The 19,657-nt window shown below is 40.3% G+C and overlaps 1 protein-coding gene across 3 annotated transcripts in view; it reads left to right on the top strand.

Moving 5' to 3' along the window:
• LRRC69 (leucine rich repeat containing 69) overlaps nt 1-12,495 on the top strand; it is a 96,209-nt gene extending 83,714 nt beyond the window's left edge. For all 3 annotated transcript variants that reach the window (XM_058668806.1, XM_004597243.3, XM_058668807.1), the window contains one exon: nt 12,206-12,495. In XM_058668806.1, the coding sequence (XP_058524789.1) occupies nt 12,206-12,316 (111 nt within the window). In that variant the 3' untranslated portion in view covers nt 12,317-12,495. The remainder of the gene's footprint in view (nt 1-12,205) is intronic.
• Nucleotides 12,496-19,657: the final 7,162 nt, after the last annotated feature.

Genomic DNA, 19,657 nt, shown 5'->3' with positions numbered 1-19,657 from the left:
GGGAAAGTGGTATTTAAGATGTACAAGTCAGCTGCAGCTGGGGTATTAAAATTTTCTCTCAGTGTCAGAACACAATACCAGAACATTTGAAACCACTAACTGATTTTAAAATGACATGTGATAACCCAGCTGATGTCACATCTTTGTAGATCAACTTGCATTTATCACAAAGAAATGCTAAATAGTTGAGAAAGGACATACGTGGCATTTCTAAGAGATTTATGCTATCGGGGCCAGCATGCTGGCCGAGTAGGTTAACGTTCCACCTGCGGTGCTGGGATCCCATACGGGTGCTAGCTCAAGTCCTGGCTGCTCCACTCCATATCTAGCTCCCTGGATATGGCCTGGGAAAGAAGCAGCCTTGGGATTCTGCACCCCTGGGGGAGGCCTGGAGGAAGCTCTTGCCTTCTGATCGGTTCTTCTCTGGTGGCTGTGGCCATTTAGGGAGTGAATCATTGGATGGAAGACTTCTCTGTCTCTCCTTATCTTTCTATAAAATCTGCCTTTCAAATAAAAATAACTAAGTCAAGTTTCATACCAGCAAGTTTTGAAGTCTTCATGGGACTTAGCAGCCTTTGGCATGATTTGGTATTTGATATCCAATTGCTGTGGTTGAGCCCGAGTTCAAGGAATTCTAGAATCAGCTTTCTTTTTTGCTTGCCATTATACAAGGTCAGCTTATATGTCCTTTACATATTTTGTTTCTGCTATGGAGATATGAATTTGAATATTGACTCATTTTTTATTAGCTTCTAAGTTTATTATATCAAATACAGAGAAAAGTTGGCAGAGCTGCTGAAAATGAGGGCTAATGTCAAAATCTTCAGAATGCCGTGGAACTCAAGTTGGTAATAAAGCCAAAGAGAACATTGAAGTAAGGGTAGAGAAGATATGTAGAGGTCAAAACCAGCTGGGAATTAACAAATAAGAAAAAGATAAGATCAACATTGGGAAAATGAGCGTAGGAATGTAGGTTTGTCCTCAGTCGGAAGCACATATGTGATTCTGATTACAAATGTGGCCTCTCTATAAATTGTTCACATTGTCATCTAGAAAGGGCTGTTATAATCAAGAAATGTTTAATCGGTACCTACAGGTCAGATTATTTAGACAATTTGCCCAAACACCCTGGCTCTGTTTTGAACACTTGGACAAGTTTACGTGTTCTTATTTTTCTGAAATGATTTTTTCACAGTCATCTGATGAGTTACTAGTCTCATGCAGGTTTCTCTTTCAGAAATTACAACATAATAAAAGAAACCACAGCCCACATTTGCTTGTACTATGTGTCTGATGTACTCAAGATAATGTTCCAAATAATCCCAGGTTGCTGATGTGAAGTTGAGGTACGGAATAATCAAGTACTTACTCCAGCACAGGGCTGCCAAGTGGAGGTGTGGAGACGGAACAAAGTATTCTGAACAATCTTTCTTCTGCTTTTCAACCCAGTTAGTCCCCCAATTATTTCAACTGAGCTTAAAATATTGATGTTAAATAGCTCTCTTCAGTCCTCAGATGCCCACTGAAATTCATTTATATTCCTACCTAGTGTCAGGTCATTTGCCACAGTCTTGAACTAGAGAACATTGATCCTTGACAAAATCACACATCCCCAGAGGGAATAGAATAATAAAAGTAAATGGAATCTAAAAATTTGGTTTGATGGCCAGCCTCTGCACTTGCTATTTGCATGGTCTTCATTTCTTCTTTGACCCTAAATTTCCTTATCTGTCAAACAGTACTTTTTTTAATGTATTTTTTACCCTAAACAGTTACAGAAAGAAGGAGAGACACAGAGAGATCTTCCATCCATTAGTTCAAAATGACTACAATGAGTAGAGTTGATCTGGTCTGAAGCTGGGAGCCAAGAGCTCCGTCCAGGTCTCCCACGTGTGTGCAGGGAACCAGGACTTGGGTCATCTTCCCCTGCCTCCCCTGAGAATGCACCTGACATTAGCAGGGAGCTGAATCAAATGTCGAGCAGTTAAAACTAGAGTTGGTACCCGTAAGGGATGCTAGTGCTGCAGACAGAGGATTAGCTTACTACTCCTCCAACCTGGCCTCAAACGACAATATTAGCAGTACCTGTCTCACAGATAGCTGTGTTGAAAGATATGTGATGTAATTTATAGGCAGTGCTTGGATGGTGGTACTGAGCAAAGAGCACCTAGTACATATTGAATAAGGATAATTTTTTTTGTTGTTTTAAATGAAGGTCTTACATGCCTGTGATAAGTAGATGTGAGGTTGTCTGGGTGTTATAAGAAGGCATTTCAGTTAAGCGGGATGTCCCCTGGTTTATCCTTGGAGCCTAGCCTAGAAATTTATTTTGATATTTGGGGGCCTGGCGGTGTGGCCTAGTGGCTAAAGTCCTCGCTTGAACGTGCCAGGATCCCATATGGTCGCCGGTTCTAATGCCCCAGCAGCTCCGCTTCCTCTCTGTCTCTCCTCTCTGTATATCTGACTTTGTAATAAAAATAAAATAAATCTAAAAATAAATAAATCTTAAATGTTAAAATTTGATTTTAATATATACTACAGATGCTCTGATGTTGAAAAAACTTAAATGCAGCTGTTTACTTCCCTCATTACAGAGTGAAGAGAAGCATAAAATGTATGGGGATGATAGATTGATCTAATCGGTCATTAATTTCTTTTATATGTCCTTAGGATTTTGTGCTGCCTTTTGAATTTAGACAGAGATGACATGTAAAACTATTTACTTTGGAGCCTCCATTTTCATGAAAAAAATCTTTAACATCCTGACTATCTTTGCAGGAATTGAATTTTGGGCATGCTTAGAACTTCTAATAAATGAGTTTTCATGAAGGCAGAACACATTTAATAATACCAGTGTCGTTTTCTTCAAATAAGTCTTCTACATTTTTGGTTAGATTTATTCCCAGATATTTCATACTTTTCTCTGTTATTTTGAATGGTATCTTGCTGGTTAAGTCTTTTTCCATCTTGGGGCTGTTCGCATACACTATGGCTGTTGATTTTTGTTCATTAATTTTGTACCCTGCCACTCTACCAAACTCTCGTACAAGTTCTAGCAGTCTCTGTATTGAGTCTCTTGGCTCTTCTACATAAAGAATCATATCATCTGCGTATAGTGAGAGCTTGACTTCTTCGTTTCCCATTTGGATTCCTCTGATTTCTTTTTCTTGTCTTATGGCCTCAGCGAGTACCTCTAGGACTATATTGAATAGTAGTGGAGAAAGTGGACATCCCTGTCTTGTTCCAGATCTCAGTGGGAAGGGTTCCAGCTTTTCTCCATTCAGTATGATGCTGGCGTTGGGTTTTTCATATATGGCTTTAATTATGTTGTGGATTTTTCCATCTATGCCTACCTTGGTTAGGGTTTTTAGTAGGAAGTGATGTTGGATTTTGTCGAAAGCTTTTTCTGCATCTATTGATACTATCATGTGATTCTTGTTTTTCAGTTTTTGGATGTGGTGTATCACATTTATAGATTTTCGAATGTTGAACCATCCCTGCATTCCAGGGATGAATCCTACTTGATCTGGATGAATGATCTGTCTGATGTGTTTTTGAATTCTGTTGGCTAGGATTTTGTTGAGAATCTTAGCATCAATGTTCATCAAAGAGATAGGTCTGAGGTTTTCCTTCTCTGTTAGTTCTCTGTCTGGTTTTGGGATTAAGGTAATGTTGGCTTCATAGAATGAGTTTGGAAGGGTTGCCTCTTTTTCTATTGTTTTGAAGAGTTTGTAGAGGATTGGGGTCAGCTCTGTTCGGAATGTTTTGTAGAATTCTGGAGTGAAGCCGTCTGGGCCTGGGCTTTTCTTTGTTGGGAGGTCTTTAATCACTGATTCAATCTCTACTTCAGTTATGGGTTTGTTCAGGTCGTTTGTTGCCTCTGGGCTAAGTTTTGGCAAGTGGTAGAAGTCTAAGAACTTTTCCATTTCTTGGTGATCTTCTGATTTGTTGGAGTACAGTGCTTTGTAGTAATTTCTAATTATGGCCTTAATGGATGCGGTGTCTGTTGTTATGTTGCCTTTTTCATCTTAAAAAAGAAATTGAACAAGACCTCAAAAGATGGAGTAACATCCCATGCTCCTGGATAGGTAAAATCAATATCATTAAAATGTCTATACTGCCAAAAGCAATATATACATTCAACGCAATCCCAATCAAATTGCCCAAAACATTCTTCATGGAACTGGAAACAATGATCCAAAAGTTCATCTGGAAGCACAAAAAACCACGGATAGCTAGAACTATCCTGAAGAACAGGAAGTTAGCAGGGGGAAATCACAGTTCCGGACCTCTGGACATACTATAGGGCAGTGGTTATCAAAACAGCGTGGTACTGGCACAAAGATAGAGAGGAAGATCAATGGAGCAGAATAGAAACGCCAGAAGGAAACCCACACAGATACAGCCAAATAATCTTTGACAAAAAGACAAACGACAACCCAGGTAAATGGGAAGGTCTGTTCAATAAATGCTGTTGGGACAACTGGTTGATAGCCTGCAGAAACAAAAAAATAGATCCACATCTCTCACCATACACTAAGATCAGATCTAAATGGATAACAGATCTAAACCTACATCCAGAAACCTTCAAACTTTTGGAAGAAAATGTTGGAAACACACTGGAACACTTAGGGGTAGGCCCTCACTTCCTAAAAAAGACTCCAGATGCAGTAGAAATCAAGACCAAAATAAACAATTGGGACCTCATCAAACTAAGAAGCTTCTGTACAGCTAGAGAAACAATCAACAAAGTAAAAAGGCAACCCACAGAATGGGAGAAGATCTTCGCACACGACATAGGTGATAGAGGGCTAATATCCAGAATATACAAAGAGCTACAAAACAACCAAAATGTCAAAACAAGCAACCCACTCAAGAAATGGGCACGGGAAATGGGCAGACACTTCACAAAGGAACAAACCCAAATGGCAAATAAACATAAGTTCCCTGGCAATAAGGGAAATCCAAATTAAAACATCAATGAGGTACCACCTAACGCCAGTAAGACTGGCCCACATGAATAAAAGCACCAACGACACTTGTTGGCGAGGTTGCGGGGAAAAGGGAACCCTACTCCACTGCTGGTGGGGCTGCAGGCTGGTACAGCCTCTATGGAAATCAGTATGGAGAATATTCAAACAACTCAAATTCAACATACCGTATGATCCAGCAATAGCACTCCTAGGAATATATCCAGAACACTTGTTCTATGAGAAACCAACATGCACTCCTATGTTCATAGCAGCACAATCAGTAATTGCAAAAACATGGAAACAACCAAAATGCCCATCAACAGAGGATTGGATAAGAAAGCTATGGTTCATCTACTCCATGGAATACTACTCAGCTATTAAAAAAAACAAAATGCAGTTCTTTGTGGCCAAATGGGCCAAACTGGAAACCATAATGCTAAGGGAAATGAGCCAATCCCAAAAGGTTAAATACCACATGTTTGCCTTAATTTAAGATGATATGATGTTATGTATAACATGTTATGTTTTGAATGTTATATGTTGTGTATAAACTAAAATTGAAGTATAGGTGAGGTGGTCACAGAAGGTGGCTGGGAACCCGCATTTACTTTTAACATATTGGTTACTCATTACTATGTCAATTAATTCCATAATGATGTAAATTTTTGCTGATGGTATGTTGGAGCTTTCAATTGACTGGGATGATCCTCTGCTGGCTCTGTCATCAGACCAGAGAGGGTATACCTAAGAAGCCGTTGAACTTGACGGGACAGTAAGATGCTGGACTCTATGTTTGGTATACGCTTGCAATGGGGAAATCTCAACTGAACTTGAGCTGTGGTTATGCAACAAGGTGGAGGAATCCACCATGGTGGGAGGGTTTGGGGAGGGGTGGGGAGAACCCAAGTATCTATGTAACTGTGTCACATAATACAATGTAATTACTGAAGTTAAATAATAAATAATTAAAAAATAATAATACCAGTGTCTGGCAGCTTTTGTAGTGTGTGGTACAACATTCTGCCCCTAACAGGCTTTGTACTGGAAGGAGGATGATAATTGTCTTTATTCTTGACATAATACACAGAAACAACTGCACATTAACTTATTATTTGTGATGTGATGTGATTTGATGTAATACTTGCCTTAGGAAACGGTGAAAGAAAAATTGGAGGTGGTCAATGAAGAATTTTCCTTGCCTGTTTAACTGGCCAATAATTTGCTCAGATGCATTTTGTTTCATTCTAAATGTTGTAGGGTTGCCACCAGAGTTGTTAAATAATCTTAATGTAACTGATACTTCAGTATTCATGACTAATGACAGAAATCTTTAAAATGGCAACAAAAAATAATCCTTTTCATGTTACTACTGACTTGGGCCCTATTCAAATTAGTGACTTAGACATAACCTGTATAGTTTCATTAAAAAAAAATTTCCAAACACTTGAGTGATCTTGTGCCAAGATGTGCATTTAATAGTTTTCATTTTTTACAGTTTTATTAGTCAAAGTTAATATTTCCCCAGATTCCTTTAAAGTTGAGGGGCTTTGGGAGGGACGTTTTGGAACATGAACTCTCAACCCTGTATTGAATGATGTAATGTAATTAAAACTACACTCAAAGAGATTAGACTCTACAAATGAGTGAAAACGTACATCTACTTTATGAAAATAAATGAAAATTTGTAGCCTTAATTCCTTTTTTATGACAAGCTGCCAGTAATGAAACATAATATCAGATTACATTTAATAATTCTACTCATTACATACAGAGGAAAATCTTACTTTGCAGTAAAAAGTTATTACTGTTAAGACACCGCTGACATTCATTTATGGAGCTGATCATTTCAATCAGTCAGCTGTGAAAATGAATATAAATTTTAAAACGCATGCACTGATTAGTCAATTTAATAGATGTTAGGAATCAAGAAGTTCAAGAGGCATCACATTTTTAATTCCAAACAGTTGTAAAAGTAACACATATTTATTGCTCTGAAGAATTCAAATGGCATGTTCCTTATTATTCTATTCAGAAAATAACAAAAATAATTACAAATGAATTCTCTCATTTTGTCATAATTACTTTAACTCCTATGAGAACTCTGAATACTCTTTTCATTTAGAGAACTTTGGTTCTTAAACCTGCTGGTTAGAGTCACAGTGACAATCAGGATCTATGAATTTGTTCTTTACAAATGTTAAACCGTGTTCAACTTCAATTCATGTATCCAAAACTGTATGTCACTAAAATGTCAACCTTCTAAGGGACCTTCAAAAACCATTGACTATTCCAGAGTAGGAGCGGAGAACAGGACCTCTCTGTGGGATAGTTGGGGGCTGCTTAGCTCTATAACTGGCTGGAACATAATTGGATTTTTTCTTTCTGGTTTCTGTTCTTACCACAATCCAAAATTCTGTGTGGGTGTATCATGTGAGCAAAAATGCTTTTGAGAATGAAAGTGGATATTAATAATAGCTGTAAAAAGAACAGAAAATCAGGATTTCCCTCAGCAATTCCAAATCTACTGTTACTCTTTCTATGTGGGGTGGGAGCAGTTAACTTCATAGTTGTACCCAGGGGTGGCACCAAACACTTTGAATGTTCACCTTGGTTATTAAGAATTATTTGTAGTTACTCCATTAATATTTGAGTGGGAAAACTGCAAACAACAACAAAAATAAAGAGGGGGCCTCATTTGTCACAAATGGTTTAAAATGTGAATTTAAAGATATAAAATAAAACTATCACCAAAAACCAAATGCTTGGAAACAAATTGCTCTAATACTACAAAGTAGAAAGTGAGATCACATTCGATACTTACATAAGTGAATGTTACCAGAAACATTTTTGGACTTGCATCCTTTAAATGGGTAGAATTCAATACATGGAGAAGAAACAGACTTTGTTTGTTTGTTTGTTGTAAAGATTTACTTATTTTTATTACAAAGTCAGATAGACAGAGAGGAGGAGAGATAGATAGGAAGATCTTCCATCCGATGATTCACTCCCCAAGTGACCCCAACGACCGGTGCTGCGCTGACCTGAAGCCAGGAGCCAGGAACTGCTTCTGGGTCTCCCACGCGAGTGCAGGGTCCCAAAGATTTGGGCCGTCCTCGACTGCTTTCCCAGGCCACAGGCAGGGAGCTGGATGGGAAGTGGAGCTGCTGGGATTAGAACCAGCACCCATATGGGATCCTGGCAGTGCATTCAAGGAGAGGACTTTAGCTGCTAGGCCACGGCGCCGGGCCCAATCTCTTCGATTTTTAAAGTGTCTCTATTCCATGAGAGAGTGAGCGAGCGAGAGGGGCTGCAATAATTACACTTTACAACTTCCACTGGGACACAGTATCTTAGTTTTCTCTTTATTTTGTAGCAAATTTTCATAAATCTACTGGCTTATGAAGAATGTATTGCCTTATATAAAGTCCAGTAGGTTAAAAAAAGAAAAAAAGCTCACATTGTCATCTCATGGTGCTCGAGGTTTCATGGGCCATGTTTAGAAGTGACGCTTCCGAAGCAGAGTCTGTTTCCTTGTGCTTTGCTCCTGGTTCTCTTCCTCCATCTCCCGGGCTGCTTTGGCAGATCAACTCTTCTCATCCCATCACTTCATAGTTTTCTTCTTCTACTTTGCACAAACCCTGTGATCACACTGCAACTAGATAATTCAAGATAACCTCCTCATTTTGAAGTCCTTAACTCTTACATCTTGAAAGTCTATTTGTCAGACAAAGGGACAGTGTTCCAGCAATCATGTCATGGGTATCTTTGCAGGAGACTTATTTTGCTCACCATACTTTCCCTGAGAAATCCGAAGCCATCGTGTCCTTTCCTTTCTGTTCTTTGTGTTTCACACAATATTGAACTCTTATTCAAACTTCACTTTAATAATTGTTTATTCCTCAAGTTGAAGAAATGGCAGTGGTTATCACCAAGCCGTATGCTAAATGGGTCTTTAAAATGTCTCAGCTCTACCATGCAAGAGACATAAAACTTAGAAAACACATTTAAATGTAGAACTGAAAGCTACTTTTCCCTAAATGGGAATAGAATATAATTGTTTGTTTTGCTTGTGTCAGGAAACAATACATTTCATTAAATAGTCAAGAATGAAAATTAAACTTAAGTGTAGGATTTTACTTTTTAGGGCTTTTTGCTAAAATGAGATCCTTTCATAGGACAAGCATGGTAGTCATATGTCAACTCTTTTTTCTCTTCTCTGGCTTGATACAAATGACAACTAAGTCTGTATTTTAATTTCATTCTGAAAACAGCAACCATAGTGGAAACTGCTTTTGACATGCAAATTTGTTAACTGAGATGTATGAAGAGAGATCCTTTAAAAGACAGTATCATTGGTGCTTTGTAATACATTAATTTCAGATGGAACTTTGAGGAATCTTCAAAAAGCTCATGGAAAATCGATGGTATAAAATAACCATACATGGATTTCAAAACTTTGTATGCGCAAATAAACTTATCTTTTAATCTTATTTCCACAAACTTGTTAAAATATCCTCGTATGTATGCCATACCAACAAACAATGGAAATAAAAATTTAAGTTGGAATCAGTGGTAAGATATTTCATAAATTTTTTTTGTGCAAATGGAAAAGCATTCAAGTCAAACATTATGTTGATTCTTTCTCCATAAACATTTCAGAAAACAACCCAGTCCTGAGAGATGTATTACAAACTGGAAGTGTAAGTTAAGAATAATCACCAATGAAGTTTCATATTTATTTCACAGAAAGAAAAACATTTTTTTAAAAAAGCTAAGCAAAACACTCACTTTATTCTAATGAGTTAAACAATAACCTCTCCAAAGCGGCCAAGAGGGACATGGTCACTGCATTCCTGCTGCAAAACAAGAGCCAACCCAAATTCTTCCCAATTTCTTAATGCACATGGTGAATGGCTAAAACCACACTGGAAATAGAAAATGCGTTTAATAGTTTCGATTATAAACTTCTCACCTCATGAGGATTTGAATGACTTTATGGCTCCATTTGCTTCTTTATGTTTATTTCTTCCTGTGCTTGCCTTTTGTTTAGGTTTTTAAACTAAGAGCTTGGTGAATGTGTGCAGTGAGATTTAGACTCAATAGCCTGTTATAGCTGAGCTGTTACAAAGGAAGGAAGGAAGAGCTGGTTGGATTAGAGCATTGCCGCAAGTGTAGAAAATAGAAAGACCATGTTTAATCTTTCGATTCTTATTAGTTCTCCAAGCGGACTTTAAACTCATGGTTATGCTAATCTGGTTATCTCTTCTAGAGGAGATTTAAACCTATAGAATATGCCTAATTTAGAGAAATACTTATGTACTCTTTTAACTCCTGGAATGATGTATCGACTGCTGATATCTCTTGACGTCACATTTGAAGGTTGAGTTACTGATTACGTTGTGCGTTTCTGCAGCACAATATGCATTTTCTTGAATTTTCGCTTGAATAGTTCACCCTTCCCCAAATACCCTTTTGCCTGCTCTCCAGGCAGTCACAGGCTAGTTACCCTGCAAAAATTCAGCTGAATTTCTTCTTTTTTTAATGTGAAATCTTGCTTAATATCAGCTTGTGTTGGTGTTCTCTGCAGTCATACAGAATTTAGGATTAAATCGAGTCATGTGTTTCTAATTATTTTTTGTGTTTATTTTTGTCTTTCCAACTAGATGCTAGGACAGTTGCAAAAGTAGGAATTTTGCTATGTATCTTTAACTCTGGCACTTTGCCTAGTGACGTGTAGACTCTCTGCTGATTCCATTTGTTGGTAGTCTTTATCAAAGTTAATTGTTCAATTCATACATTGTGTCAAACAATGCAGAAGGTCCAGTGTTGAACCTGACTGAGTAATGAGTCATGACTAGGTCAGGTTCCTGATTTTATTATTATAAGGAGTCTGTCCTTTTTATTGCCTTAGTTTTGCTTTGTCTTCACTTCATTTTCAGGCAGTAGTTTCCTAACTTGTGCTTTCTGTGGGTGGAGAAGGATCTTTTTCTTAATATATCAAAGAAAGGCCTAGAGCAGATGCTGTTTGCATGTAAGGAACTAGCTTGGGTCAGGTGCTTATATAGGATTAATCCTGGTTGTCAAAGCTAAGTGAGCAAGTTGTTGCCTGGGCCAGAGTGTCATGGCTTTCTATTGAAACAGGGAGTGGCATCAATTTTTAATTTTTTTTTCGTACTAATCCATTATATGAACTGAGACTGGAGGAAGGACTGTGTTTCCTTCTCCCAGAATGGAAAATGCATGCTGGATAGATGTGATCTTATTGTGGAGAATAACTTTTTTGATTGATCAGCTGAACATCATTGCAAAAAAAAGATATTCCGTACCACTTTTTTTTTCATATAAAATACCATATAATTAGGGTAGTCCTCACAGTATTCTGAGCACTTCACAACCACTATTGGGAATAGAGGTGAAGGTGATATGACGTAGGACTTTGGCTCTTCATTAATAAATTATCAAATTCTTCTGTGGAAAAATAACTGAAGAATGTTTACATCTCTCATTATGGCTTGTGAAGATTTTGGCCCTTGGGTTTCATGGTAAAGTCTAATAGCACTATAAGCCAATTAAGACTATCAATGTTAATTATTCACTGAGAACTACACTGATATCAGAAGTTGATTATGAGGCATATGAATGATAAGCATTTAAGATTTCCATTATTTGAAACTGAAATGGCTTGGACATGTGTGGTGAGTGGGCTAACAGGACTTTTGCCTGCTTATGTTGTGCACTGAGAAGAAATATCTGAAATATTTGAAAGATAAAACCTCAAGTTTTGTATTGGACAATATGCTTGAGACTCTGCCTTGAAGGTTCTTAGTGAACATTGCAAATAATAAACCAAGACTATTCAGAGATTTCATTTCCATGGAAGAAGGGTGTTGAACAAGAAAAAATAAAATTTTCATTGGGGTATCCAGGAAATGTGTGGTGATTGACAGCTTTACATCCCTAAAGGACAGAAGTCAGATTCGCATAGACTGTAGTATTTTTCCCCTTTATTCCAAATCTTTTATGTTTAAGTTACATAATATTGTTTGGATCCAAGCACACATAATTCTTTAATGTTTGAATTTTGTTTAGTGTTGTGTGTGCCTTTCATAGGTAGTTACTCTGTATGTGGGAAAAGAACAAATCAAGCATAGCTACAGTGATGAAACGTCTAAGAAATGATCAAATGTTTGTTGAGCACTGTCTAAATTCAATTTTTAATCTTTACTTTTTAGAACTGCAAGATAAGCAGAAATCTACAACTGATACCTCTCCAAGTATTTGTTTGTTCTTACAGATGTTTTACTCAACGTGGTGATAACCTCTTTGGCATTGTTGAGGCCTAGAGCAGGTCAGATGCTCCCTCAGGGCCTCACCAGATTGCTCTGCAGCATTGCACAAATATTATGTTCTACTCATGACATCAGGCTACAGCTGTTCTCTCGTCACTACATCAAGTAAAGGAAAAATAATTCAGCCATAAAGATCATAGCTTAAGCACTATCTTTAGATTTCTTAGACTTTAGGCATGCTGTTTTTTATTTTTGGTTTAGACACAAAATAAAAAGCAAAAACATGAAGACCTGTCTGGCAAGTGTTATTCTCGCCTCTCATATCTGATCCCTGTCCTCCTTTTTGAGTTAAGTATTAAGAGATTTGGATGGAAAAGGCATTATTTTATGAATATTTTGCAATAGGAATAGAATCACTTTTTAGTGCTAGTTTCATTTTTGTGATTTGATTTGAGACAACAGTATCTAGTGACCAGGATAAAAACCTTCATTTCACCTTTTCATCCCATTTTTTAATGGAGTGAAGGTTGGAAATTCAGATCAGACAACTTCTAAAATCACTTTGTTACTGCTTTTAAAGTTTGTTCGTTCCTTCCTTATTTCTTTCCCTCCTTCCTTTTTCATTCTCTTCTTTCCTTCATTTGTAAATCTTCAGGAGAAACTGATAAAAGCCAAAATGGTAGTGCTGAAATGATAATTTACCTCTTTGAAGAACAACACCAAACCTGAAGAAGAAATGAAGAAACACATGCCATACTTTGCATGTAGTAATGGCTCTTGGAAGTGTGGTTCTGTCAGCATCAGCCCTATCACCCGAGAAATTGCTGGAAATGCAAATTATCAGAATCCAGCCCAGAAGGACTACGGCTGGAAACTGAAGAATGCCCCAGCTTATTTCTGCTTTGACAAACACAATTCATGCTTTTTTTTTTTTATGTTCTAGTTTGAGAATGACAGGGACAAACAAAAATAGAGTTGCTATGTATTCTTAATGCAAGAAATTGAACCTTGATCCTGTATTTAAATCTAGAAAAGAAATGCACTTCTCTATAGAACTGTTAGTCCTTTTGATGGAAAGCAGAGTGGCGTCTCTCCTTCATGTATTGTCATGTCACCATCCTAGCTAGGCATTTTGCAGCAGCAGATCCGGAATGTAAACCTTCATGTGTCAGAGTTTCCACTAGCATTGCTGGGAAGCCAAGTTAGCAGAGCATTGCAGAGAGGTTCTTAGTTCCAGAGAATAATGTTTAAACCTTAAAAAGAGATAGGGTTTCAAAATAACATCCTAAAGATTCATGAACCATGAATGCAATTTAAACGAAAACAAAAGTAAAATACAAATGAAAGACATAAGACTTTATTCAAAATAAGCTTTGGGAATAAACTATGTTTGTAGAGGGAAAACTGATCAGTAACTTAATTTTGACTAGAAAAATATTTTTAGACAATTTATTCTATTAAAAGTAGTTTATTTCTAATTTACATTCCATGACCTTAACCACAATTTACTTGTTATCTTGCTACGGGACAGAAAGTTCTATCAGTTTATCTATCAATATACTCATTTATTCAGCAAATATTTCAGATAAATCTTTGAAATTCAAATGACATAAAAGACATCCCACTTTGTTCTCACACCTGTCTGTTTCCAACCTCCACATGTTGGAAGGCAGTGAAATCTTGCTTCTGACCCAGAATTGCACAACAGCTCATCTTTCTGAGGTTGTCAGTGACGTCCTCCTAATACACCACCTCCTCACACAGCTGTCTCTTTCTGCAGGCTTGGGTTCAATTGATCATCTTCTGGTCCTTCGGAACTTTAGGTTCATTTGTTTTCTTCCTTCCTTTATCCACATTCTCTTTTATGCTGTTGAATAAGAAGCATTCTATGTAATTCCTACACAGACGTGTTTTCTCTCCGTTCGTGAAATAATGCTCTCACCACTCTCACTTATCTTCATTTAACCCACCTGGCAGGGCAGCTCCCAAACCTGCTTCCCCATCTTTTAAAGAAATAAGAGTTGTTTATTTGAGAAGCAGGATGCAAGAGGAACCTGCCATTTGTTGATTCACTACCCAAATACCCACCTGACCCTGAATAGGATGCTGGAGCTGGGAGCTAGAAATGTAATACAGGTCTACCACATGGGCCACAGGACTCCAATCATGTGTCATCACCACTGCGTCTTGGGTGCTGTGTTGCCGGGAGATTGGAGTCAGGAGCTGAATCCCAGTATCTTGCCCAGATATTTCAATGTGGGATGTGGGCATATTAACTATTAGGAAAATTCCTGACCCTCTATCTCTTTGGCATTGTGCTACAGTGAGTTAAGCTACTATGTGTGCTGCTAGCATTACATATGGGTGCTCGTTTGAGATCCGGCTCCTCTACTTTTTTTTTTAACTATTTCATTTTTTTATTATATTTTTGACAATCTTTACATAGTTAATTAGGGTAAACAGGTTCAAGGGCTACAGGAAAGTGGGTAAGACTATTATTTCTATATCATCTCCTTCATGTATCTGAGGTAAAGGGGGATATTGAGGGAGAAGCCCCACCCAGTCTCCCACCCACCCCAGGTCCCTGATGTGGGGCATGATCCAAAGGTCTTGCTCAAGTGGTTTTGATAGTTCAACAGTTATGAATCGCTGCCAATCTTGCCACTCCAAGCACGACGAGGTCGCTGAAGAATCCACTGATTGACATAGTCTATCACAGAGTCTTCGTTTGCCCAGTTTTTCACTGCCAACATATAGCTGAGGTGGTTGATTGACTTGTTCTTCCCTCTGTCTTTTCGTGGTTAGGGTTCTGAATCCGGCAGTTCAAATGGGGAGATCCCCAAAGAAGCGTTTTCTGAGGTGTTCCTAGACCAGATTCTTTTATGTACTAGCAATCACAGGGCCGGGCACAGTCCATCGCCCCGAACAGCTGGTGGTTGCATTGCTGGGTTGGTTCTGTTTTCAGCCCTGACTTCCACTGGAACCAATGGGTGTTGCAGTCCAGCCTGGTTCTGCCCAGCACACATACTCGGCCCTCACATAAATCAGTGGGAGCTGCAGCCTAGTCAGAGCGACCCACAATAACCCCCACCAGGTCTGCCCCCTACCCTGGTTTGCCAGTATGTGTAGCCAACTAATCCAGTCTGTCCCACATCCCATTTGGCTCTCATATATGTCAGTGGACATTGAAGCCTAGTTCAGCTCAACCAGCTTAACTATCCAGCCCTCACAGATGTTGTTGGGTGCCTCTGTCTAGCCACCCCAGCCCCTGTCCTAGTTTTTGTGCCCTCTTGTGAGAGTGGTAACCCAAGAGGGAGAAACCCACTATTTCCCTCCCAGGTCTCTGTCACTCCCAGATTATGCACTCTCCAGGTAGTTCTGTGGTTTAACTTGACAGAATTAACCCCCAGTGCCAGCTTCTGCCAGCTGATGCTGTGGCTAAGCCCAAACAACCCTCACCCACACTAATTCTGTTTGCACCAGTAGGAATAATCAGCCCAGCCTGGCTTTTGCCTGATCTAGTCCACATGAGGCGCACAGGTGTTGTAGCCCTGCTTAGTCTTGTCTGTCCCCATCCCAGCCCACGCTCTCCAGTGGGAGTAGCTGTCAGGTGAGGGGACCACCCCTTAATCCCCCTGCGGGTTCTGCCCCGTCTCTTCCTGGTTCTCATGTGTGCTGGTTGGGCGCTGTTGTCACATCCAGTACAGGCAACCTCACCTTGGCATTCAGTATTATGCACTGGTTTTTGTTGCGATTGAACCTGGCTCGACCCACACTCTGTTCTGGTGTTCGGATTTACCAGTGGATGATGTGAACTGATTCAGCCTGGTCTGCCCCCAACCCATGTCAAATGTATGCCAGTGGGAAACTTTCCATGGCCTCTTCTGGGCTGTTTCCTATCATGCTTCTTGCGCTTACCTGCTGGGTCTGTGAAGCTGCCAGAGGAGTTGCCCAGGCTCCTCCATCAGAACCCCTCCCAATGCCAGATTTCGCTCATAACATTGGTCCATGAGCCAGCCCTAGTCCACCTCCTGTCCTAGCAGGAACAGTGGCTTTCCTGACTGACCTTCAACGCATTCTGGTTCTTGCTGCTGGATGTTTTAGCCCAGCCACGGCTTGTCCATACCCACATAAAACTCACATATGGCTCAGTAGGGGTTGAGACCTAGCCTAGCCCGTCCCACATCTATCCTGGTCCTCCAGGACACCAGAGGGTGTTGGAGTCTGGCCCGGCTTGGTGCGTTCAGTCCAGTCCACACTAGTGCCAAGGGAGACTACAACCACTTCCTGATCAGAATGCTGCCCCCATTCCAGCACACGCACCCCTCGGTGGGAACCTCAACCCAGTTAGAGTGTCCCCTTAGCTCCCCAACTAGGTGTGTTCCCAGCCATAGATCACACGCATGCCAGTGGTTGCTCTGATTCAGCTTGGCTCCGTCCCTCACTTGTCCTGGCCTCTGCCTTAGACACTGTGGCATAGAGTCCCTGGCTCATGCAGACCAGTAGGTGCAAGAGCCTAGCTCGACATGACCTGTGCTCCATCCTGGTTTCTAGTTTCGCTTGTGGGCTAAGGTTTGCTCAGTCCTGCCCGGTACACCCCGTTCCATTACCAATTTACACATTAGCCAGCTGTTGGAGCTACTTTGCCCAGCTTATCCGACCCCCAGGTCTGGATCACATGTTCACCAGCGGGAGCTATGACTCACCAGGGGAGTTTCTCATGTTCCTCCATTTGATCCACTCCCAGACCCGGTTCTTTTACATGCCATTTGGTTTTAAGCCAGTGCCCGGCATAGTCTGGCCTTCTATTTGGCCTTGTATGAGCTGGTGAACTTTGCCACCTGGCCCACCCCACATCCTGTTCAGGATACACATTTGGGTGCTGCTGCCTTGACTAATCCAGACTTTGGTCGGTTCCTTTACCTGTGATTGATGGTAGGCTCCTTGGTCACACCTAGCTTAGTCCATCTCCACCCCAACTCCTGATCTAACCTCTGGGGCTAGAATTTCTACAGGGTTTGGCCCACACCTCTCCCCCACCCCACAGAATCTACCCCCGGATATGGTTCTCTGGCATGCTGGTTAATGCCATGGCCCTGCCTAATGTGACCTGTCTCCTGACCCACCATCATGTCAGGTAATAGGATATGATCCTGCTAGACAAGTCCCGAGTCTTAGGTTTTGCATGGACTGGTGTTCGGTGCTCAGCATTGTTCAGTGATTGCAAGTACTTCAAAAGACAAGTTACTCTGTTGTTGGGAATCTTTAGGGTTGATTCACGTCCCAGAAGCATAGTGGGTTCAATGTGGAGCGAGCTAAGCAGCAACTCAAAGAACCAAAACACCAGAGCTCGCATCCAGGTGGCCAGCAGGCGGAACCTGGCACTATGTGGTGCGCTGGTCACCCCGGGAGAACATACCACATGCATGCAGTGGCTGAAGTCAGGAATCCGAGCATGGAGACACCCTGGCCTGGCACCCACCACCAGCCAGCAGGCTGCCAGAAGTTTCAACCCCTAGGTCCAAGGTCGCGCACCTCCTAAATCAAGATCTGGCTCCTGTACTTCTAATCCAGCTCCCTACAAATGCACCTGGAAAAACAGCAGCAGATGACCCAAGTCTTTGACCTCTGAACTCACATGGTGGACCTGAAAGAAGCTTTTGACTGCTGTCTTTGGCTTGACCCAATCTTGGCTGTTGTGGCCATTTGGGGAGTGATTCAGTGGCTGGAAGACCCCCTCTTTCCTTCTCTCTCTCTCTCTCTCCCTCTCTATGTAATTTAATAAATTAACACATATACATATGTTTTAAAATAGCTATGCTGCATTTCTATGAAGTGAAGAATTAGAGAGAGGAACAAACAGAGAAGGAGAGATTTTTCTATCTCTTGAGTCATTCCCCAAATGCCCACGAGTTCACGATTTAGTTAGGCTGAAGTCAGGAGCAAGGGATTTCATCCACTTTTCTATAGGTGGCAAGGGCTCAAAAACTTGGGACATCTTTTTCTGCTTATCCATGTTGCATTAGCAGGGAGATTTATCAGAAGTGAAGGAGCTGGGACTTGAACCAGGGCTCATACAGGATGCTGACATCACAGGCAGTAGCTTAGCCTACTGAGCTACAAGACAAGTTTCAATTTTTAGTCCACTTTTTTTTTTAACATTCCCAGTTTTACCATATTTAGAATGGCCACTGTTCTCACTGGGCTTCCTAATGAGACAATCAAACAAGTAACAAGACAAGTGGCTAAAATTACCCTGAATAGGGCCCAGTGCGGTAGTCTAGTGGCTAAAGTACTTGCGTTGCATGCACCAGTATCCCATATGGGCTCTTGTTCTAAAACCAGCGACCCCACTTCCCATCTGGCTTCTTGCTTGTGGCCTGGGAAAGCAGTTAAGGACGGCCCAAAGCCTTGGGACCCTGTACCCACATGGGAGACCCAGAAAAAGTTCCTGGTTCCTGGCTTTGGATCGACTCGACTTTGGCCATTGCGGTCATTTGGGAAGTGAATCAGTGGATGGAAGATCTTCCTGTCTGTCTTTCCTCCTCTCTGTATATCTGGCTTTCCAACAACAACAAGTCAGGATCCTAGAGTTAGAAAATGAATGCATAATATTCATACAGGGTAATTTAGCCTTGAGAAAGGAAATATTTCACCAAAGAAAGCAAGTGTGTCCTATGCATGTAATGAATTGTAACTAGTTGAATATTAGAAGGGCTGAAACCTAGGGTGATATTATGAAGTGTCAAATAACTGAAAGATGTCCTAGAGAGGAATTGTGGTTGAATGTCTAGAGATTCAGGGTCGCGTGGTCTTGTGTTGGTATCAACATGGGAACCAGAAAGAAGCAAGCAGCAACTACTTCTGCTCAGTGGGGCCACTCTGTGTTCTGAACCATTGGTTTATTAAGTCAGATAACTAACCTTACTCCACTTATTTGTGGGTGTGGGTGTGCCTGCGACTGTGTGATATCTTGTTGCTAATCTGTGACCTATCTGAAATGCTATGATTGGAACACTGAACACGCAAAATATTTTTATTTTCTAATAATTACAGTCAACATTCGTGCACTTGGATGAAATCAAAGCACGTGGAGCATTAACATTTTGTGAATAATTTAGATTTAGGGTTTTTCCTTTCTTGTTTCTTTCATGGGTGTTCTCTGGAACTTTCATTTTTTCGCTCAGTTTCTCAGAAGGCGAATCAAATAGAAGCACTGATGTCTTTTACTGCTTGTTACAAATTGTTGTCTGTGATGTGGGGAAGTTTCAAACAGAACATATATTACTTTAAGGTTATTGGCTAATTCTATTTAATTCGGTCATGGTTGTTCTTTATGTTTCTGTCCCCTTTGTAGACATAATCTTAGATGAATTTTCTCCATTTAATTCCTCA

The sequence above is a fragment of the Ochotona princeps genome, chromosome 9, assembly GCF_030435755.1.
Source record: "Ochotona princeps isolate mOchPri1 chromosome 9, mOchPri1.hap1, whole genome shotgun sequence".
NCBI classification, from domain to species: domain Eukaryota; kingdom Metazoa; phylum Chordata; class Mammalia; order Lagomorpha; family Ochotonidae; genus Ochotona; species Ochotona princeps.
The sequence above is the reverse complement of the archived record's forward strand: the minus strand, read 5'-3'. Positions and strand labels throughout refer to the sequence as shown.